Below are 22539 nucleotides of genomic sequence, written 5' to 3'. Positions count from 1 at the left end.
TCAACTTCACTACATTTGAAAGACAAATATCATACTTTTTACACCACTACAATTCTGTCAAGGTCCTTGAGTAGAAAATAGTAACATCAGTCAGGGGATGATTTTGGTTGCAGGGGTTGCATTTTGGTTGGAAAATAAAGTCGGTTTGACGTCAGAACCCAACGTCGGATTGACGTCACCATCCACCGACGGACAGACGTATTTTGGTTGGAAATGAAAGTCGGTTTCACTGATGTTGGCTTCTGACGTCAACCTGATTTTCATTTTCAACCACAATACAACGTCTGTCCAACGTTGGAGATTAATGTCAATCTGGCGTTGGATTCTGACATCAACCTGATTTTCATTTTCAACTTTGGGTTTGGTCTTCTAAATGCGAATTGTGTCATTGTTTTTGGAGAACACTAGCTTATAGATAACAGTAAGGCTAACATATTCATACTAAAAGCCAAAAAACTTTAAGAGTGAACACACCCATACAAAACTCTGATTATATTTTAAATGTTTGATGGAAAACTGTGTCCTGTGGTTTGTTAGGCCACCTGGCCATTCATTTTGAAGTAATAAGTGTAGCTTGTTTTCTTGAGAACTCTTGATGAGGACCTGTTTTTGCTTTGGAGGAGGTCATTTCAATTTGGTTCATTTCAAGAAGACAGTAAGTTCGATTAGTTCAGTCTCTCCTGTTAGAGGCTGTCACTTCTGAGCTGGGTAATACTGGCCATATGCAGGCCCTAATTATTTACTCTGCAGGCAGAGAACAAGGTCATGCTTGTTATACCATCATCCAATTCACACAATCAGATTCAATCCACACAATCAGAGATCTCACAAAGAACTAATCTCGTTCTTTCACAAGCAATTATCTTGATGTAACCTGGTAGGAGATGCTCCGCCAAGCCCAGATGAAGGCAATGACTTTCATTTTGCATCAGGCCCAGGATGCAGCAGAGATCCGTGGCTAAGTTAAACTGTCAATCTGTGCTTCTATTGGAAAATTTGAGCTAAATTAAAGAGAGCTCCAGCACTGGATTGTGGCCAAAACAATTAAGGAGCACTAGCATGGACACAACAGATGATGCAGGAGGACTGCATTTCCCCAGTGTCCATTCACAATCCATGACCTTTTTCAAAGAATTGTGAATTTTTTTTGCATGAGTAAAGACAGACTGTTTACTGAAACGGACAGCAACAGAATTCACTGCGTGACATTTAAAATAATGTGTAATATATTTTACATAATACATTATATACTAAATGTTATAGTATATGTTTAAATAGAAATGTTGGATAGATAGACTGTTGCCGCTTTGGTCAGATATCAAACACACTGCAGCACACCAGCAACCATCAAATAATCAGTGTTCTGTAAATACAGAGATATGTGGCTGTCTTCCTGTCTGTATTGTGTGGGACCTTGTCGAAGGACACGGCTGTTTTTCCCTAGACTTCAGCAGCAGGCAATAAAGTGAGTGACAAACAAGACAAGCAGCCATATGCGATCAATGCCTGCAGAAATGGTAAAAAAAAAAAGGGGAAAAAAACAGAGAAAAGCACTCTCTAAACAGGATTGCACACATGTGCATCAATAAAAACATTCCAATTCCCTACATAGACAGTGATACATAAGATGTCCACTATCTGAAAACATCATATGTCTTATTGATGAAAAAAAAAAAACTTTTCCCTTTATCACATTTAGATTATTTAGGTTGAAAGAGCCCATTTTATTTACTTTCTACAGAATGACAAATTATTATTACTCTCTATATAAATGGCATATTCCTCTAAGTGCTTTAATGCTTATTAGATTAACATAACCGAAAGATTTATTTTGGCACAACTGAATCATAAAATTTATAGTAATGATTCTTAGTCTCTTCATCTTTATTTGACATGTTTCTTGTATATCATTTCCCAATGAACTACACAATTGCACTGCTATATAAAATAAAAAACTGCATCTATATGTTGTTTGATATTTGAAATGAAAAATAATCTTGATCACTTGTAAGGTATCTTAACTTGCTGCCTTTTCAGGGTCTGAATTGCATTAGACTGTACTGCCATCTACTGGTGAACAGTCTCTGATTATTTACTGGATTATCTGTAAAATACAAACACCTTGTACACAACCATTTTTGCTTTTGTTTATATTTGTCATTTTTGTTGATATATATATACATCTACTATACATCTACAGTGAATTTGGAGTTTGAATCATTAATTGTATCAGGATCATTACCACTGCAGCCTACCGTGTCAAAAGGCCACAGAGAAATATATTTGAGTTGTTCAGCACATTTTGAAGCCAATTACTTAGCTGCGTTAGTATTTTTAATTAGCACTGGCCAATTAGAGAAATGAAAACCAACAAGCTCTCTCTTTTCCATTTCATTAATGAAAGTGATGTGCTCTGGGTTTGACAAATCATTGAGCATTCATCAGAGATACTGTTTTGTTACTCATGAAATAAGTCAAATGTCCTTAATGGAGTTTAATGGAATATATTTCCAGTTATTTTCTTAATTGCTTTGGCATGTCAGCTAGAGTCCAGAAAAGTGTTTTATATGCCATTTACAGACCACATTTTAAACAGATTATGTATTCTTTGAAGGGCAGACTGATCAAAACGTAGCTATTGTCTTAAGGATGTTGCACTAGTAGGGAATTGCAAATGATGTTTTATTGGTCAGCTAATCGTCATATCAATCAATCTCAATACAAATGTAGATGCCACATAATTTCCTTAAACTGAAAGTCCAAGCACAATTAATAGCTTCATTTTGTTCCCACTCTGCTTGAAAATCCAACGAAACCTTTAAAAGTCTTGTGATCCATTTTTTTAATTCCTCTTCTTCTTCTATCATGTGATTGGTTCAAATCTCTTTATGTAGTAATTATTTGTTATGTGACAAGAGTTTGAAGGTACCAAATCTGGAATAAAACGTTTCAGCGTTAAATTATATTTACTGTGTATACACTAAGAGAAGTTACACATTTTAGTATTTCAGTCACTCAAAATCCTTCATAAATGTTCTTTATATCATGTTCATCTGAAGAATACTTTCTTCTGTGAAATAATAATAGATGTATCATAAATAGTTTTAATAAGTATGATTTAATTATATTGGAAGAAAAATACATTAAATAAATAAATATAATAAACTCTTGAATAGACTGCTGTTTTATTTACATCGTCCATCCCATAATGAAGAAGAAGGGATTGACTTCTGAATCACATAAATAAATAAAGGTTTAGCTAAAACAGAACATACAATTACTATATATAATACTATGACAGTGAAAACAGACACATATTCACAAAATGTAAAAATGTCTTTCCGTCTGTGGGTCTTGAGCATCAGTAATACACACTTCTCTTCAGAATGTACGGCCGTCTTGATTTATTGGTGCGCAGTTGCCTTTTTAGTATATAGGGAGATTTCCTCTTCAGTGGACTGTCGCTGTTTTTGTCCAGCTCCAGATATTCTTGGTCATCTTGAAGCTGAAATGAAAGAAGGCGGCCCTCAGATTATTACAGGACTGAAAATCACAGCAATTGGGTGGTCAATGCTGTCAATCAACTGCCACGTCATGACTGATGCTCAGTTTGTCGCCTGGATAATCATTTCTCCTCAGAGCTCCACTGAAGTGTGCTTGAATAAGATGTATATCTGATGGAGTCTCAGAGGTGCATTTAAAAGGGATGGTTCGGAGTAAAATCAACCTAGCGTCCTTTGCACCATGACCTCGAGTTAGTAATAATGCCCAGAATGGTACCAAACTTATACAGTAGTACAAATAGGTTCTGTACTCATAAAACGAGGCATTGGAAAGTTTGTAAGTACATCAGGAGTTTATTTAAATAACACTTGCCTGGTGGCTCATGCTACTGCTAACCCGGGTGTCACCGGGGGGTGTTTGGCTTGAGGTCATGGTGCAAAGGACCCTTGGTTGATTTTACTCCGAACCATCCCTTTAAAGGCATGGGTAATTTGTGCGATCTTTAATGACCCATGAATTGACCCATGAACTGGAGATTAAACAAAATCTCCTATCACTTTTAAGCAAAGCAATTCACTCTAGATTTGTTAAGAAAATGGTTTGCAATTGGTGATGTAGTGCTACAGAATAAAAATCTTCAGCTAATCAATTGGAGCATAAGCTATTTCGAAAAAGCTTTACAATAAGGTTTCATTTGTTAACATTAGTGAACTATATTAGTTAACATGAACTAAGATTTTTTGTATTAGCTTAACATCTACTAATACAGTTTTAAAATCTAAAGTTGTTTGTTAACATTTGGTAATGCACTGTGAACATGAACAAACAATGATTCGATTTTTACTAATGTTAACAAAGACTAATAAATACTTTAATTATATATAGTTCTCATGTTAGTTCATGTTGGCTAATGCATTAACAAGTGAGATCTTATAGTAAAGTGATTGAAATATTTATTCTTTTCATGCTGCTTTTTTTTACGTAAATCTGCAAAATCTGTTTATATTTCAAATATAGAAAATTATTCCTAGTTATGAATTGTTGTGGCTGAAGAAGAAATCTGGATTTACAACAGAGCATGTTCAAAGTTGACTGTTTTTTAGAGCATGTCAATTGTTAACTGTCTCAATGCCTATGTGTCGATTCTCACCTCTCTAGGCTGCAGGACCCTGCAGAGGTTCTGAAGGTCATGCATTTCCTCAAGCATTTGTGCGAGGGTACCCGAGACCCTCTGTTCATAGTCAGCCTGAAACTCGGTGTCCTCCTGCTCCTCCTCGCTGCCCCAGGACTCGAGCCTCGACTCCCCGAGACTGTTCATCAACCTGCACACATCCTGGAGCGGCAGCTGCCACAAGGGGGCGATGTGCTTGCCCTGCTTTACCTGCACACACCGCGAGAGAGCAAAAATGTTTACAATAACTCAATCTCAGTCTCAGCTATAATTCACCTTATATAAAAGTCATGCTGTCTTCAACCATTGCTATTTTCGCAGTCCACTTACAGGGTGCCAATAATGGATAAGCACATTTTGAGTTTTCTCTAGCCACTTTATTGGGCTTCACAGGATGAATCTAACTAGATCAAGGCCTGCCGGGCTATCTGGAAATCTCTTTTGAACCTGTTGACTGTAAATTCTGGTAAGTCTTATATTACACTGTTCTTAAATAACACAATCCCCTTCCAGTTAATGGATCTGATATTAAAAACAAGAGTTAATATTCTTAGAAATTGAAACATATCAAACTGAAAGATATTTCCTTTTTAAAATAACAGAAGAAAATGGCACCTGTATAAGACCTGCAGGCTGTCAATCTGCCATTAAAGTAACTCTATTTCACTACAATTAATTAGACTTGGCCAGCTGACATTTTAAAAGTATTAGCATTAAAGACATTATATTTAAGTCATAATTAACTCTGTAGAAGAGAAAATGTATATACGGATAGTTAGAAAAGCTGTCTTGCCAGAAATTGTGGTCAGAGTTAAAAAGAAAATCTGTAGAAAATTACAAACACCATGATGCTATGATATTCACTATTGATAATTGATAATAGTCAGATGTGCTGATGATAGATAATGGATGTTGATGCATTGCAGAATATTGCTCAATGAATGAAGGCAGCTGAGCATTATTTTGGGCAATGGCACATCATTTGGTCCACCAATAGAGCGTAAAAGCTTCATCCATTTTGCTTTTTGAATACACTGCTCCTGATTTGCTGCCTGAATCAATATTATTTTTAAATGTGTCATTTCGCATTACATTTAACATCACTTAGCATCTACATTTATGGACCGCTGTACAGCATGGCATTCATCAAGATAATAACCTTTTTATAAATCATCAAGTGACAGGAGCACAAACATAAATTTACTATAAATCCCACATCCATGTGCTATTCTCTGAAAGGGCTTCTCCAGATGCCTTTGTAAAAAGCTGGTAAAGAATATTTTTTATGTTTAATATAATCTGCATGCTGTATTTTTTTCTGAGTTGTTTAAACTTTGAAAACGATGCATAAATATATATGTATCACACAATCTTAGTTTTTTTCTGTTTTTCTGTACTGGTACCATGCTGTTTTCACAAAACCAGAAACCATGAAATAACCATGACTTTCATTTAAAATTCAGCTACCCTACATTCAAAGGGCATATCTATATTAAGGCCCCATTTAAGCCCAGTATTGCCTCTGTTGGCTCAGGCTCAACAGGTGTTTTAAAAGCAATACTGTACCTTTGAAGTGAGGAGACTTCTCAATACCTCTTCCTCTATTGCCCTTTTTCCCTGGTCTATATCTGAAGAGGGAGAAAACACACAACGTTGACATGTTTTAAACGTAGCACTGAGAATATACACATCAAAGTTCAAATAAATTCTGCAGTAGTGAGTGAGTTTTAAATTCGGTCAGATCTAAAGAAAAAGTCAAATGGGTTTTTGAGATGGGTAGAACCTTAAGATACAACACTTGCCCTGCAACATGTTTTAAATCTTTAAGGTTTTAACATTAATGTCTGGAATACTTTTAGAGTTTTAAGTAAGTGACTTATTAATCTCAAAGGGAAATTGTGATTATGCCATAGACTATAAAAGTCGTTTTATCTTTATTCACTTTCTAATACAGTTATCCAAACATGATCGAATCTAATGATGCATACTATTGATGAAAATGCTGATAATTCTTGATATCAGTAAAGATATAACAGATAGTTACTGTATACTAAAACTAAGACCATAAAAGACATCTTTTTTTATGTGAATGTTAGCTATCAAAGATCATCATCATAAAATATTTATCTTGCAATGTATTAGTCATTTTGAATGGTAATTCAATTTAGCTAAATAATCAGAAGTAAAATCAGTCTGTATAAACTGATAAAAGTTCACCTACCTAAACATAGTCCATTACACAATAAAAAAAGGAGCATAACGGAGGTCAGCTGCATCTGCATGTTGTTGGTAGTCCCACAGTTTCTGTACATTCAAGCTGGGCCCAAGTCCATAAGGTTAAAGGTCATAAAATGGTATGAAAGCGGATGGAAGAATAAGAGAGATAAGTTGTAAGAGAGTTACAGAGACCGACAGAGACAATCACAGCACGTCCTGCAGAAGTCACGATGCTCTCTTCTTGGTTTCCTATCCAACCTGTTTGCTGTGTCTTCTCTTGGCTTTCTCAGAAGTGAAGTGAGGAATGGCGGGCTCCATTCCACCCGGTATATAAGAGCCTCAATGATGTCAGAGGAGCCGCACTATCGTTCCTACCCCTCCCATATCCATCTCCATATCTCTCTCTCTCTCCATCCCTCCCTTCATGCCCCCTTGTCCTGTGTCATGATGACATCAGCAAACACCTCAGAAACCACTTTGATTGTTGACGTCAAAACTTCCATAAATGCTAATTTGATGTTCCCCTCTTCATTCTAAAGGAGGAAAGGGGAATGTTGAATTTATGATTTGTTTTTAGAAGCATGGTGATGAAAGATAAGAGAGGATGCTAGATGCCTTCATCTGAACTCATCGATATTGAAAAGTCCTCAGGAATTACCAATCTTCCAAATCATACTATCCATTGTTATATGTTGCTCATACTGTGTTGAGATTAAAATGTAAACTGTTTTGAGAGTCCAAAGTGTAATGTTCAACCTTGAAAGATTATCTCCGTACATTCTGTAATGAAACAGTCTTTACTTTTGATTGTTCCCCAAAACAAATAATGCATACAGATAGGCTACATAATAGCCAATGACAAGGTTGGATTATTATTTATATTATGATGCATTATTATTCATCAATATAGTAGAGACCAGGGAGTGTTGTAACACTGTTTGAGAACATAATTTAAAGCAATTGAAATGGTCACATATGGCCACCAACCTGCTGTGGTTACAGTAGAAGTTTGTAAGACTCTTTACAGGACTATAGAAAACAAATCCTATTTTATTGACAAAAATAAAATGAAATATCCATGTTAGCTATTGGTGTTGCAGACCATTCCAGTTGTGGGGAAGGTTGTAACATCAACACTCTTTGTATTTAATTTTAGCTTCTGTAATTCATCCAACAGATTTGAGCTTAGATGCCTGACTAATTCAAATTGTTGCAGATACATATGATATCAGTTTGAAAGAAACAATGCACTCTTTAAAAAAAAGGTTTCAAAATGGGGTTTTAAAATGAATAAAGATGTAAAATATCTGTGTTCGCTAAACCATTCCAGTAGTGGGGTAGGTTGTAACATGAACACTCTTTTGTATTTCATTTGAACAGTTTGTAATTCATTGAAACATATTTGAGCTTAGTGTATATGTCTAAATAATTCAAATTGTAGCAGATGTAAATAATATATTAGTTTGAGGCACGTATTCTTTAAAAAAATAAAGGTTCCAAAAGGTTTGCAGCGATCCTGTTGAAGAACCATTTTGTCAAAAACCCTTTCAGTGAACAATGCTGCTTAAAAGAAACATGTTATTTTGGTGTAAAGAACATTTTAATAGTCTTTTTCCACCATAAAGAACCTTGGAAATGTTCCATGGATGTTAAAGGTTCTTCTTACATTTTTAGAGTGTAGGGTAGAAATACAGACATTGAAACAAAACAACACTCCCAGTTCACCAATCTAGTGGTACAGGACAGAGATGCTATATCACAATCATCAGCTCCACACAGTTCTCCTAAAGGCGAGTTTTGTCGCCTCCCTCCGTGTGAAGTGGGCCGGCCCTGTTTGAAACTCCTCTTACTTTGAAGCTCGCAAGTTGTTCTGTTGAACTTTTTCCACGACCAGCACTTCAGTGGTACTTTCTTGATTAGGTTTATGCGCTCCGTTCTGTTGCACGATGCCTTGGATCTGACCTGTGGTCACATTGACGCACGATGGCTCCTTTTGGAAAAAACTTTCTGAAGGCGCGTTTGAAGAACAGGTATGATTCAAACCATCCATTTCATTTGAGATTGCACCACAGACCTTTTAATAGAACATTTAAATATTTATTAGGTCGAAACAACGTAAAAGGTAGAAAGCTTGAGAAACAATTCAATATTTGTCTTTTTTCTCTCAGAACCGTTCGCAAAGAAACGCGTACCTAGAGTAGCCTAGTTTTAATGGACTGTAAACTCTTCGTCACTGTAACAACACTTGCTCTGACTCAAGTGTTTCGCCGCATGGTCGCAGAGAGTCGAGTTACACTAATGCTGTTGTTCTGCTGGCTCTGGTGCCTCTCTAGGATGCAGGTAGCTGGCGTTAAGTAACGCCAAATGTGTCCTTTTTTTCCTCAATATTAAATCCTGCATGACGACGGATGTGCGTATTAGCGCGTGAGTGTTTGATGAAATGAACTGGAAAGGCTTGATATTGTAATGTTGAGTATTGCTTCAAGTATGTTTAACTTCATTATTATTAGTCTGTAATTATGACAAATTATGTCAACAAAATATTTTTGTTTTAACTTGCTTGTTTAGAGAAAACCTTGTAATTTTGGTGCGATTGTTTGAACAAGTGAAGGATTCTGGGTGTAAAAAATAAAAGGAGTTTGACACAAAAATGAACCCCCCAAAGAGGTCAAAGAAAGGGGATGGGAGGTTTTTAAAGAATAGGTTCTTTTTAATTACAAGTATATAAGCATTTAAACAATATTTCAATAAACAAAAGTTAGAAGAGTGTGCTAAACACACACACGAACAAGCAGGTAACCATAGCAGCCAAAATTACACAATTGCTGTCAGTAGGCTATTGATCGGTACAGGATGACAAAATTTAAGTATATTGTCATTATTTATAATGTCATTAGAGACATACAAATCATAAATATTATGACGAAAATCATTAGTTTTTGCTTAAAGGGATAGTTCACCCAAAAATGAAAATTTTCTCATCATTTAATCACCCTCAAGTTCTTTCAAACCTGTATGAGTTTCTTTCTTCTGTTGAACACAAAATAAGATATTATGAAGAATGCTGGTAACCAGACAGTTGATTATGTTACATAGTATATATTTCCTATTCTGGAAGTTAATGGGTCCCGTCAACTGTCTGGTTAGCAACATTCTTTAAAATATCTTCTTTTGTGTTCAACAGAAAGGAATTCAGTTTTAAACAACTTGAGGGTGAGTAAATAAATGATGACATAATTTTCATTTTTGTGTGAACTTTCCCTTTAAAATATCTTCAGTAGCTTATAGTTGAGGTGTAGCTAGACTTTAGTGGCGTCAAAAGATATTTTAGTTTGTGTGAGATGAACTTCAATTGAGCCCATAAATTACTGACAGAAATTATTTTATAAATGTTTGTACACTTTAAAGTTTCTGTCACTGACACCATTTTGCAGTTCATTTTAAGTGCCCTAATTTACTTTTGATGTCTCAGTGTTTCCATATAGTCTAAATAGTTAATTATTCAATAGTTTGTTGTCGTGCTGATTAAAGAGGACTCTAGTTCAGAGGGAAATCTAATCAAAGGAAATCTAACACTGTGTCTGCTTTATTTAATGTGGTCCATACAGAATGACATTCGAACAGTTGATTTATACATGGTTTAATTAATAGACATGCTTTGTTTTGTGAAGGTATGCTCTCACAGCGACAGTTTAAAACTGGAGGTGGTTATTACACTTAATTGCCTTAGCTGCCATAATTGTGTGGTTATTTTAGTACATAATGTCACTAGTTAATGCCTAAATAAGAACCTTCTAGAGCAGCATTGCAATTTTTAACCTGTACTTTGCTTAGAGCTATTGAGACAAACTGCTCTACCTGAAATACAATGAAAATGTGTTGTCGTCTCAATTATGCTTATGAGGTAAAGAGATCTTTCTGAAAAAGTTTTTTATTTATTTATAAAAATCTCATGCTTTTAAGAAAGGGCTCAGAGGTAAAAGTGAATTTTCACGGTATAATGTTAAGGAAACATGCTATCTAGCACAGTAAAATAGAGGCAGTATCCTTGCCTCTATTTTACTGTGCTAGATAGCATGTTTCCTTAACATTATGCCATACAAATTCACTTTTACCTCTCTCCAGTTCACATGCCCACTAACATCTCTCTGCTCTCTCAGATAACTGTTAATGAATCATTTGACACAGACAGTACCCATTTAATATGATCTCACAGGTGCTCTTAACTTACATGGTCATAAATGTTACAACTGCCGCATAGGGATTTATTATTTTATCAATATCTACAACTTTGACTAAATGTATTAATATAAAGATAATGAATTTTGTTAATGAGATATATCAATGAATGACCCACACATCTTTATTAAATTGAGGTTTAATTTCCCAAGCATAATTTTGTACAGCCTAATAAACCTTGATAGACTGACTGTCAAGGATGTTATGTTCCTTGTCCAGACACTGTGTTGAGTCAGTAGAAAGATACAGCATGTTCTCTGTTGTCCAGTGCTCCTGTCTTGTGGCAACACATGTTTTTTTCTTCTTCTATGAGTCGAGAAGCAGAGTGTTCTGTTCTTTTCACCTTCAGTGGTTCTGACAATGTTTCTGGTGTTGTGATTATTAAGGTACAAAAGATATATCAAATCTACATTTCAAAACAAGCTTTTATTTTATGCATTGTGATTGTGGACTGACTTAACCTGATGTTCACTGATCCATAGTTATGTTTCTGTAAATACAACAGACAGTTTGTAAGTTTGTTGTACTGCTTCTTTGCAATATCCATGAAATGGACATTTATCATTTTCCATTATCTCACGATACTTGAAATTGTTGGCAGGATGTATGTTACAGGATACTGCTGGTCACCATTGATTTTCCCACAAGACAAACACAGGTGCTTCCATTCCCCCTCATTTGTTTCCTGTACTCATGACAATTTTGGAAAAGACTAAATAAAGTAGACCATTTCATGAAAACAATATTGAATTCCCAGTGTAGACTATTCTGACATTTCTTTTTGTTCAGATTCATTTAACAAGCTCTTTAAATAGATCAAAATTGTATAGCAAGCCAAGAAACATTGTTAACCAGCTGAGTGTAAATGCTTGTATATTGTATTGTAGCATATTGTCTATTTCAGTGTAGTGTTTCTGACATGTGTGAACAAGCCACTGTATACTTTTACTTGCTTGTTATGTAAATGCTAGGGTTGCACACTTCTATTATGATGTAATGGCGATGATGTCATATGGAATTACCAGCACAGGTGCGAATGTGTAATTCACTTTTAGAATAGCATTGTATACAGTAAGTTCAAATTAATGTCATACAACATTTAATGGCAATCTTGTATTAGTTTTGTATACTTTTTCTGTCTAAAAAAGCCTTTAACCCTATACAATACACAATATATTTAAGCATTGCATCAATTTGTCTCTCTGTAAAAGCAGTGTATTAGGTGGTCTGCTATGTAAATAGCTCAACTATTTACTTTTTGTGTGGAGTAGCAGCAGAGTTTTCTAAATATTAACTAACCACCTGCATTCTTGCATAAATGTTGCATTCTTCTGAGGTATTTCATTAAGAAAAAATATACTACTTGTATTTTTGTCACCCTTTACAAATAAAAATGCTATCTATCTTTCTATCTATCTATCTATCTATCTTTCTATCTGTCTGTCTGTCTGTCTATCATTTATTTAGCTAATAAATAAACAGTACCTCTGTATTTAAAATTAGCTTTTAATAGCATTTAATTAGCCTCTACAATATTCTGATCTAAGATAGATAATTAGTCGTACCTGATGTTATGACCTGAACAGAATGAAAAATTATGAAACAACCATTTCAGATAATTGAGGGTAAGATACATTTGTCATGAAGCCTTTTGCTCATCTTAATAATGTCAGACATTTAGTGTTTAATTAACATCTGAGTTATGGATGTGAATCTGTGTCAAATACAGTTATGACTCTTGAAACATAGATATATGTGAGCTATTTCACCCCATTTGAGTGAAAAAATGAAACAAGCCACTCAAGTCTGTCCATGTGATTTACCACGGGTGTTTTTAGGCATGAATGTCTAAAATCCCATTTAACTGTGATGGAATCAGCATAACACACAATTTAACTCACTAATGCTAAAGTAATGCTTTTATGTTCATGCTTTTATGTTTATGTTTGACAGAGGTAGACTGTTCCAGAGCTTAGGGTCGACTACAGAGAAATACTAGTGTTCAGTAAATTCATTATTATTATTATTATTAAATATAATACTAATAATAATGTATAATTTGTCCACCTAGTTCATATAGTTACTAACTGTTATCCATTTCGTAATATTAAATGATTTGTCTTTCTTATATAAAATGACCATGGTAGCCATAAAAGATTTTAACACTTGCGATTGTGTTTTTTTTATAATACACACTTGTTATATCTCTTTACCAGGTCTAAGGTTGTAGAGGAGACACCAGGGAAGGAAATCCAGGTGCTTGTGTGTCACGAAGAAAAAGTAGTCTGTGGTGTGACCAAGCACACAACCTGTGCAGATGTAGTTAAGGCTTTATTGGAGGACCACAAGGCTATACCAGAGAGTAAGAGGCTCTTAGATGGGGAACCTAAAGACTTCTGCATCCTCGAACGGTGGAAGGGTTTTGAGAGAGCACTGCCACCTCTTACTCGAATCCTTCGGCTATGGAATGCTTGGGGCGATGAGAGACCTTTTATACAGTTTGTCCTCATGAAGACCAGTGACTTTGTGCCATCATCCAAAGGAGCCAAGAGGGCCTTGAAGTCTCGAGGAGCAAGGTCCAAGAGATGGGACCAAGGACCTGCACAGTACGCCAAGACTGTGTCTACGGAGAAGCAGAAGCGCATGGTGAAGAAGGCCTTCCGTAAATTAGAGAAGATCCAGAAAGGAGAGACATCCGAAGGCTCAGAGGAGATCAATAAGCTTGTATGCTTGATCATCTCCCAGGATCAGACCATCCGGCAGCAGATTCAGCAGATGCGTGAGCTAGACTTGGAGATTGAACATGCCGAGGAACAACAGAGTAACAGCCCAACGCCTCGCTCCAGCATCACCGCGAGTGATGACGGCCAATCGCTGTCCATGTCCCAATTTGACAACCAGCTTCAGGAGTACCTGTACACCAGTGATGGAATCGAGCAACTAGACCTACATGTCTGCAGGCACCAAGAACTCATTGACCAGCTCTCTCAAGATATTGACTTAGAGCTGAGGAACTGGACTTCAGATTTGGAGGATTTAAAAGGAGCAGCAGCTGCTTGTCCAGAACTAGAGCCAGAACCCAACCTCTCATTGTCCTCCTCAGATCTCGTCGAGCTGGAAAGCTTACGCAAAGAACTAGAGGCAAGCATGAGAGCTGGGCTTTCCCTCCATGTCCAAATGCAGGATATCGAGAAGGAACTGCAGCGGAACAAAACAGACCTGCAGTCCCAGAACCAGGAATACCAGCATTTAGTTGCCCAACTCAGTGTGCTTGAGCTGGGGGCCTGTCTGGACCAGCCTTGCCCTGTATCTCTGAAGAGCCAGATCAGGGCCACTGTCTCTCAGCAGACAGTAGGCAAGGTAAGACAGACATGCTCCCCTACAGATGCAACAGACACAGACTCCGACACTGGAATAAGCTCTACTCACAGTCAGGACTCACTGTCGCCCTGTGTGGACAGGTCGCCGCCTCTGGACACTGATGTTTGAAGCTGAGGATTAATTGTGTTTTTAATACATACATGTGCTCAGTGACTCCAACAACGAAACACACAGCTTAAAAGAATATTTTACCCAAAAATGACAATTCTGTCATCATCAAAAAAGATATTTTGAAGGATGCTGGTAACCAAACAGTTTTAGTTACCATTGACTTAAACTATAAGTACAAAAAACACTGAGACATTTCTCAAAATAGCTTCTTTTGTGTTCCACAGTAGTAAGAATAAGAATATCATATCATTTTGGAAAAATATGAGTAAATAATGACAGAGATGATGACAGAACGGTGATGTGCGATCCATTTAACATTTGCTGTGCTGTTACATATACTATATGGATATATATATATGCAAATACATTTTTAGTCATCTCTTGTTTTTTTCTCGCTATTAGAATTCATATGCACTTAAAGCCCGCATTAAAAATATAGAAGAACTTTCTCAATAAGCTGAAAAAATGTCATTAATATTTAAAATTAACCCCCATTCTGTTTATATTTTAAATCCTGCTGATATTTATTTACCCTATATTTTCCACAATTTGAAATATTCATTTATATATATACCATTTTTAAAGAAAAAAATCTAATATTAAATGCTTTAAAATATTTTTTATGTAAATAGCAATGGCAATATAAATGAAGTGTTTATAGCTAAATGAAAAAGATACTCTGATGAAAGAACATACTCTTGTTTTATATTAAAACAAGCTTTTATATAGACTTTGTAGATAAGCTTTACTTTTTAACCTGTTTCTTTTTGTACTGTATAAACAGGTGACTGCACAGATTGCAAAATAGAGATAAAAGTTATCACATATGCATAATTTATTTGTTTTTCTCTTCCAAACTAAATCGATCAATATTCAAATTCATTTGAAACGTTGAGTCTTTTAAGCATAGCTAAAATTATGTGATGACATTTCCTTCAGTGCTTTTGCAATGTAAAATGTGTTATCAACTATAGTCACAATACACTGTGACTCGTGTTCCCTTCACAGCTAAAGTGGGTTGAAACAGCACTCATAGAAAGAATCCATTCTGACACTAATACAAACACAAGGAATATTTGAATTCTAATGGGAAAACCGCTCTACATTTTTTCAGTCAGTGCCAGTAAAAAGACATTTGAGCCCTTTTGCTTCAAGTAATTGCCTCATTCTTTCTTTAAAGCCCGCAAACAGCAGAGACTTAGCAGTACTATTAGACTGCGGTCTCATTGAATTAATGCAGGGTCTTTAATGCCAAGTTCCTGAAGGGTAACAACGTGTTACGCTGCTGTCATTCAGCGTGACTCATAACAAATGGGATTTTAAAGAAGGCTCCATTTTGTAATGCAAAACAAATGGGTTTTAAACAGTTGCATTATGCAGCAGGCCTTGGTATTCAGGGGGTGTTAATGAAGACTTGCTTCATTGGATCCTTCTGAGTGCCGGCTTCGCACTGAGATAATAACCAAATTCCCCCTCATTGGCTCTGATCCCACACAGCCCCCTATGTAGGGTGTTGCCAATACAAAGTCCGAGGGCACTTTAATGTCTTCACTGCCAGCGTCGTGACTTGTTTACCTCCACTGTCAGTTCAGGAGGAACCAGAGAGCTGCCAGGACTTTGTCGCGGCCGTAATTTCCTGTGCGAAAATGGCAATTACTGACTTTTATCTCTCGCTACTGCTGTGGTAGTTCCAGCACTAATAATTATACCAGCCAATTCTTGAAAACAGTCCTTTTAGATTGTGTCAGGGCATCTTCCCCTTGTTGAACCTTTAATTATGAGGACTGTGGCATCCTCACAGGCTTTTTGGCTGAAAATGCAAACCATGAGTGAAGTGGCATAAGAGAAGAGGGGTGGACCAGGCCATCATGTAACAAGACACATGTATTTTCTTTCACTAGATCAAGGAACCTACTCAACTTCATAAACACACAATGTGGTTTCTGATTCAACAAATGATTGGATCATCTTAAGACAAAATAGTCCTGCCGCCTGCATGCTGCAATCTTCAAAAACAACACTCGCATTATCTTGTCAGTTTGCCTTGACATTTCCTGAATGGTTGGGGTTTTTTTATAGTCAGTGATTTGTATGTTAATGTTTCTCTCATACAAAACCATTGAGTTTTGAACTTGTACCAAAGAACAAATAAACTAATTTTAGGATCTCTTTTAGACTGAGTCACTGTATTTTTTTAATAATTTTTTTTTTTTGGCCATTGTTCAGAAAAAACTGTGGGTGTTGGTGTATGTTAACAGGATTATGGAAACCACAGAATTGCCTTCTTGACAGCAAAACGCCGTTCTTTTATTTTTAATCTCACAATGACATGTTGAAAGCTGTAATATCTTGTATTAAAGGGTACCATTTTAAGTGCATAAGAGAGTGTTGTACACAAGCCCGTCCTTATGTGAATGACTAGCAAATTTTAGTTCTTATCTCAGTTAAAACAACTGAAATGCTTAAAATGTCAAATAGAAAAAAGCACTGGTGTTTTATTTGGCATGCTGAAGTTTACTTCGTAATTTTAACTTTATGCAAACATGTTTTATGGAGTTTTTCAGCCTTGTGGCAAGAACGCTGTATGTTCAAAGCATTCAGGCGAAACTGTGTGCACTTGCTGAATCGTGTCAGGGAACAGGTTCATCTTTTTTTAAATCTCATAAAAATAACTGCAACTGAAAAGAGCTTGCTGTTTCTTTACCTCACATAGACTCGGCATGTCTGAACCTCTCCCACAGTCAAAGGTAATGAGTGGATAAAAGCAGTTCAAAAGGGTGATGCCATCTGACCAAACAATTTGAATTAATTTTTTTGTTGTTAAATTATCACCCAAGGCAATAATTAATGAGAAAATTGTGCGGTCTTGCTTCAGTTTTGTTTGGTATATAATAAAGAGTTGTAAAGTTTAGCATCAACTCTCAATATTTTAGTTTTTAATTTAAAAGACACTCTGAAATCACTTAACGGGTGCATTTTTCTTTCATGTGTTGATGTATTTGGTATTAAAACTGCATTGTGGTGGGATATATCAGTAAATGCTCATAACTTTTTATAGTTAATTCATGAGTTCATATCCTAAAACTGCAATTAGGGGTTCAAGCGCGTAGTGCTGAAACCCTATTGTTATTGTAAGGGTTTGTATTATTATTATTCTGCCGTAAAACACATTGTGCAGCCCAAACCGTAAAGGCTGGAGACTTGAAACTTGGCCAGATGGTAGTACAAAAATCAAGGAGAAGTTGAGAGAGTATGACCCAGATTGGCCAATAGGTGGCGCTACAGCAAGCAAAAGTAGGTTTGTCGTAGTCTCAAGTGTCTTATATCACTGTAATCCTTGGCTCAAGACGGACAAAACGTATATATCCGATTTCATTTCCGGTATCGAATATTTCCGCCATTTTGAATTTTGTCAAAAACCTACTTTTGCGAACTAGTCCTAGGTTTTTCGCCCCGATTGGAACCAAACCAGTGCAGAAATGTGCAAACCAGTGCAGAAATTGGAAACAAACCAAAATTTGTACACGTCTAAGAGTTCAATCTGAGGTCACAGTAAAAAAATCGCATAAAAAGGGCTATGACTACCTGACCGTGAAAATTGGTATGCCGTGTCTTGGTCCAAGGTGCCATGTATGTCTATGAGGACATTGGCGCATCTCAAAAAACATGGCCACCATCGGCCAATGAAGTTTGAGTACCTATTATACAAGGTTAATGGAGGCTGATCGGAACGACACTCGATGGGCATGTTCGGCTCATGGCCCTAGAGGTCTGTAAGAATTTTGGAAAAAATCGGCCACTAGTTGGTGCTAACGAATTTTATGGCTCTGTAATCATGTGATGTTGCACACATCCACACAATATGCATATCATTTGATAGATCTCCTCATACTGTACAACTTTGCCTCAAGAACCACTGCTGTCAATCAACCCGTTCACTAAATATTCGCGAATATGTTAAAAACCTACTTTTGCGAGCTAGTCCTAGGTTTTTCGCCCGATCGGAACCAAACCAGTGCAGTACAATTCTCTGGAAGCTCTAGATCAATAATTATAAAAAAAAAATAATAACTTTTGCATTTGGTTGGCTATAACAGGGTCATTTAGAAAATGAGCTTGGCAAAATACACTCAAAAACCTATAAATCCTGAACAAAAACTCAAAACTTCACGAAAAAAAGCTTTGAAAACCATATATTTCCTATGGTAAATTGCCTGAATTGGCTGTAAATGGTCTTTTCCATCTATGATGTCAGTGGTTAAATGCTTTCTAAATAAAACTTAATGTCTTTTGATGCTTTTGTGCTTAAAGGCCTTAAATGCTTGAACCCCGCTCAAATGCTGCTCGCAGCTTTAATTTAAAAAACACAAGATAGTCATTGTTTTCAAGTGGTATTGAGGGAGGGATGTTCTTATTCTAGACAGAGTAGCTGTTTGGCTGTTTTTAAGTTCCTTTTTTGTCCATGTTCCAAGAAGTGAAAGTCTGTAACTTTTAAGTTTATTTGATCAAATTTTCAACACAGTCTCATGGGAATATTTAACGTTTTGGGAAATCGGTATGATCATATGTATGATTACGCCCCAGTGGCGGTTAAGTTTAGGGGTGGGGTTAGGAGTGGACATTCTTGTTTTCTAAAAAAAAGTTACATTTTCATCCGATTAATATCGTATGAATTCATATAATATCACGTAAAATAGTTATGTTTTCCCGTGTGATTGGGTTGGACTTTCAGGAGTATATTGATGGCTTCAGACCAAATAGACATGGACTGAAAGCCACAAAACTCCAATTCAAGCTGTTGAAAGGCAAGAAGATGAATGTATAAAGTGCAGTGATTTTACTTGAACACAAAGCCAAGCCTTCAGGGTTGTCATACATTGGCAATCAATCTTGCTTCCCCTAAACATAGAGGCACAGCAATATTTTTATTGCAGTGCTGTAAATTAAATTGTATGAAGGCTCTGAAAACGCCTGCTGAAAGCTCTGGTTTGAAACAATTGGCAAACACACACACATGCATAGACCTCTCTTGGGTGGTCGTTTGTCTCCAGAGATCATTCCCAGAAGGTGATGGTGGGTCTGAAACACCTTTACTGTGCGTCTATATTTTTCTCTGTCTTGCCAGGTTCAGACGTTAATGTAGTCTTATTACGGCTGTTGTTTCTCAGAGCATTTGCTTTGCCACAGGTGTTCGCTAAGACTCATCAGCAAACCTCTTATTATACAGAGAGAGAGAGAGAGAGAGGCCAAGGGGGTTGCATGTCGAGATACAAAAGAGGAAGGAAATAGATTAGGACATTTACTAGATAGAAACAAGTGCCTCTGAGAGAACTTAACTTGACAGGCAGCTATCTTGGCGGAACAAGCGATCAGACGTAACTATTCAAAAATGCTGGTTAACCGGAAGGATTAAGGCAGTTTTTGGATTGTTGCCATGAGTTTTTCTAATGCCAATCTGGCAAGAAAGACATATTCTTTCCATGTTGGTTTATAAGAAGGATTTGATGTTTTTACATGAGTTTGCATGAAGCCGAGACATTTTCCTGTCCCTTCTCCTCTCCACCGGCCCTCATAACCCTGGTGTGTCTCACTGATTAGCTGCTTATAAACATTGCTTTTGCCACCTCACCCTCTGTGCTTGAGTCTTCCTCAAAGACTGGTCCTCGTCTTCCAATCTCTTCCTCCGAGACCCTCTCTGCACGCATACACTCTGATTGCCTACAGCACAGAGAGTTTATCCATTACAGCTAATCAGCTTAAAGCCATGACCCCATCTTGTTTCTGCTGATTCGTATGGGCAGAGGAGACATTGGTGGTGCTCATCTACAATTGAAAATTATAATGAACTGATTTTTAAAAATAAATAAAATCAACGCTTCTTATGAATATTATTTGTGTTAGTGAATATATTAACTTTACTTCAGATTCCATTTATATTATCTATCAAATCTAAAAATAGATAATATAAATCTATTAAATATATTATCTAAATTATCTAAATATTATCATATTGGCTTGTTTTTAAGTCCCACTGGAATCAAGGCAGGTTATTCCACCTCAATAGCACATTTCATATTATCCTCGTTGATGAATGCATCTTCAAGATGAGCATTTCTTCATTTGCTTTTAATCTTTTGATTCACTCGAGATCAAAACACGAGGGGCTACGCCGCTGAGTGAACGCACAAACACAGATGCTGCAGGTATATTCAGAAGTGTCTGTGATGAAGACTTTGAACTGAGATGTTCACTCTCAGCACTTGTAGGGTTTGAAGTACCAATTACGGAGAACCCATCCTGGCCCGGTTGAGATCTTGCACGACATGCCTTTGATCACATGGATGCCCCGTCTCGCTTTTTCTTGCTCTTCCTGGCTTTCTCTAGAATGTGCTGGGCATAACACTAGTCTTGATGAACTTCATCCTCAGTCCTCTCCTCCCCGGCTTGTTGTATATATGATATAGAGAAGTTGATGTTCATTTCCTAAAAGCATGTCAAGCTCTCATCCTACAAACCAAAACCCACACTTAAAAAATCACTATGGCAACTAAGTGTTTTGTCTTGATAGTATACTACGGTATACACAGTGCAAATGTACTTTGCAGGCTTAGTGGTTCCATGGACAGAATACTAAAACTAGCCTTCAACTAACATTAACCCTGGTGTCCACTACAATGAACAGATATTTTAAAGCCATTTTTAACCATTCATGGGGCCGGTTGCACTAGCTGTAAGTGTAAATTACAACTTAGCCTAGTTTCATCTAGTAAATGGGCACTAAGTTACAACTTTCTACTAAATATTTTTTATATGTATACAATTATTTTTATATATATAAATATTTTAATTTTTGCACCATTAAACTTAGTTGAAACGTAACTCTGTATAAATTAAATATTTACGGAAACCTCCAGTCAGGAGTAATGGTTGGAATAAAACAGCATCTGACTGCAATGCATCAATAAGCTCGACGCATTACTTTACAAGAAGCTTACGAGCAACTAGCTACATTCTGCCTTAAGAACAAATGCAACCGAATAAAGTACAGAGTTAGTTACAAACTAGCTGGTAGTAACTAAGCCTCTATATGGACTTTACATTCCATTTTAAGTAAAAACTTCTGAATGACTGGGTCTACCCTACCCATGGTGATCAGGACCTTTGACCTCATGCGTAGTTCTAAATAACTGTCCTATGTATGTCATTATGTTGTTTTTTATTGATGACAACATACATTTTTGAACCAATTTTAAGAATGCAAAATTCAAGAAACATATTTTCAGCATCATTACTCCAGTCTTCACTGTCACATGATCCTTCAGAAATCATTCTTCAGAAATCATGTTGAAAACGACTTTAAAACCCAAGTTAAGGTAACTCAAACCATTTGAGGAAACTGGTTGCCAACATTTTCAGAACATCTAACCCTAACAGATCACCCCCAATATTAATATTGATCGAAAACATAAAATAACACTCATTTTAACTCCTTTAACAGTTGGAAGCAAAGCATGCTGGGAACTAGAACCCTGCTGTAACTCATTCCGTTTGAGTGCTTAATATACTCAGTTATTGAATTCACTAACTGTTTTAAGGAACAATGAACCTTAAGTAATATTTGAGTAAAAAAACAAGTAAAAAAAAACCAATTTCACTAAATAAATTTGACTGTTGTGCCGCTTAGTAATTTTGTGGAAGCTGTGATAGCGTTTTTTTCAGGATTCTTTAAATAAAAGTATTAAAAAAAATCCCCCCAAAATCATATTGACCTCAAAGAAGTTTGCACTGGGTAAAACAAAATCAGTGACCGTGGGCAACAAATCAATGTCCCACCAGGTCTGTGAAGCCCTTCGTATCTCTGAGATACACTGATACTGACGTTTGTGGGTCTCTTTCCTCTTGCTTTTGTATACTGT

The 22539-nt window shown here is 36.4% G+C and overlaps 2 protein-coding genes and 1 long non-coding RNA gene across 3 annotated transcripts in view; 2 read left to right on the top strand and 1 right to left on the bottom strand.

Moving 5' to 3' along the window:
• LOC309507683 overlaps window positions 1-22539 on the top strand; it is a 203015-nt gene that overhangs the window by 16986 nt on the left and 163490 nt on the right. The gene's annotated exons all lie outside the window — the stretch shown is intronic.
• nts (neurotensin) lies at window positions 2666-7262 on the bottom strand. Its single transcript, XM_082182019.1, has 4 exons — window positions 6897-7262; window positions 6242-6303; window positions 4655-4885; window positions 2666-3505 (listed from the first exon to the last, which is right to left on the bottom strand). Exons 1-4 carry the CDS (start codon window positions 6985-6987, stop codon window positions 3362-3364), a joined length of 528 nt encoding a protein of 175 aa, XP_082038145.1. The 5' UTR covers window positions 6988-7262; the 3' UTR covers window positions 2666-3361.
• rassf9 (Ras association domain family member 9) lies at window positions 8685-16795 on the top strand. Its single transcript, XM_082181972.1, has 2 exons — window positions 8685-8922; window positions 13348-16795. Exons 1-2 carry the CDS (start codon window positions 8876-8878, stop codon window positions 14618-14620), a joined length of 1320 nt encoding a protein of 439 aa, XP_082038098.1. The 5' UTR covers window positions 8685-8875; the 3' UTR covers window positions 14621-16795.

Source organism: Leuciscus leuciscus, assembly GCF_965113295.1.
Source record: "Leuciscus leuciscus genome assembly, chromosome: 10".
Classification (NCBI taxonomy): domain Eukaryota; kingdom Metazoa; phylum Chordata; class Actinopteri; order Cypriniformes; family Leuciscidae; genus Leuciscus; species Leuciscus leuciscus.
This window is presented reverse-complemented; position numbering and strand designations above follow the sequence as displayed.

Bases quoted from the DNA above. Each gene is read 5' to 3' on its own strand.
- nts (XM_082182019.1), bottom strand. From the start codon at position 6,987: ATGTACAGAAACTGTGGGACTACCAACAACATGCAGATGCAGCTGACC. The intron at 4,886-6,241 runs GTACAGTATTGC...CGGTGTGTGCAG, and splicing joins GAAGTCTCCTCACTTCAAAG to GTAAAGCAGGGCAAGCACAT. The intron at 3,506-4,654 runs GTGAGAATCGAC...CTTTCATTTCAG, and splicing joins GGGTCCTGCAGCCTAGAGAG to CTTCAAGATGACCAAGAATA.
- rassf9 (XM_082181972.1), top strand. From the start codon at position 8,876: ATGGCTCCTTTTGGAAAAAACTTTCTGAAGGCGCGTTTGAAGAACAG. The intron at 8,923-13,347 runs GTATGATTCAAA...TCTCTTTACCAG, and splicing joins AAGGCGCGTTTGAAGAACAG to GTCTAAGGTTGTAGAGGAGA.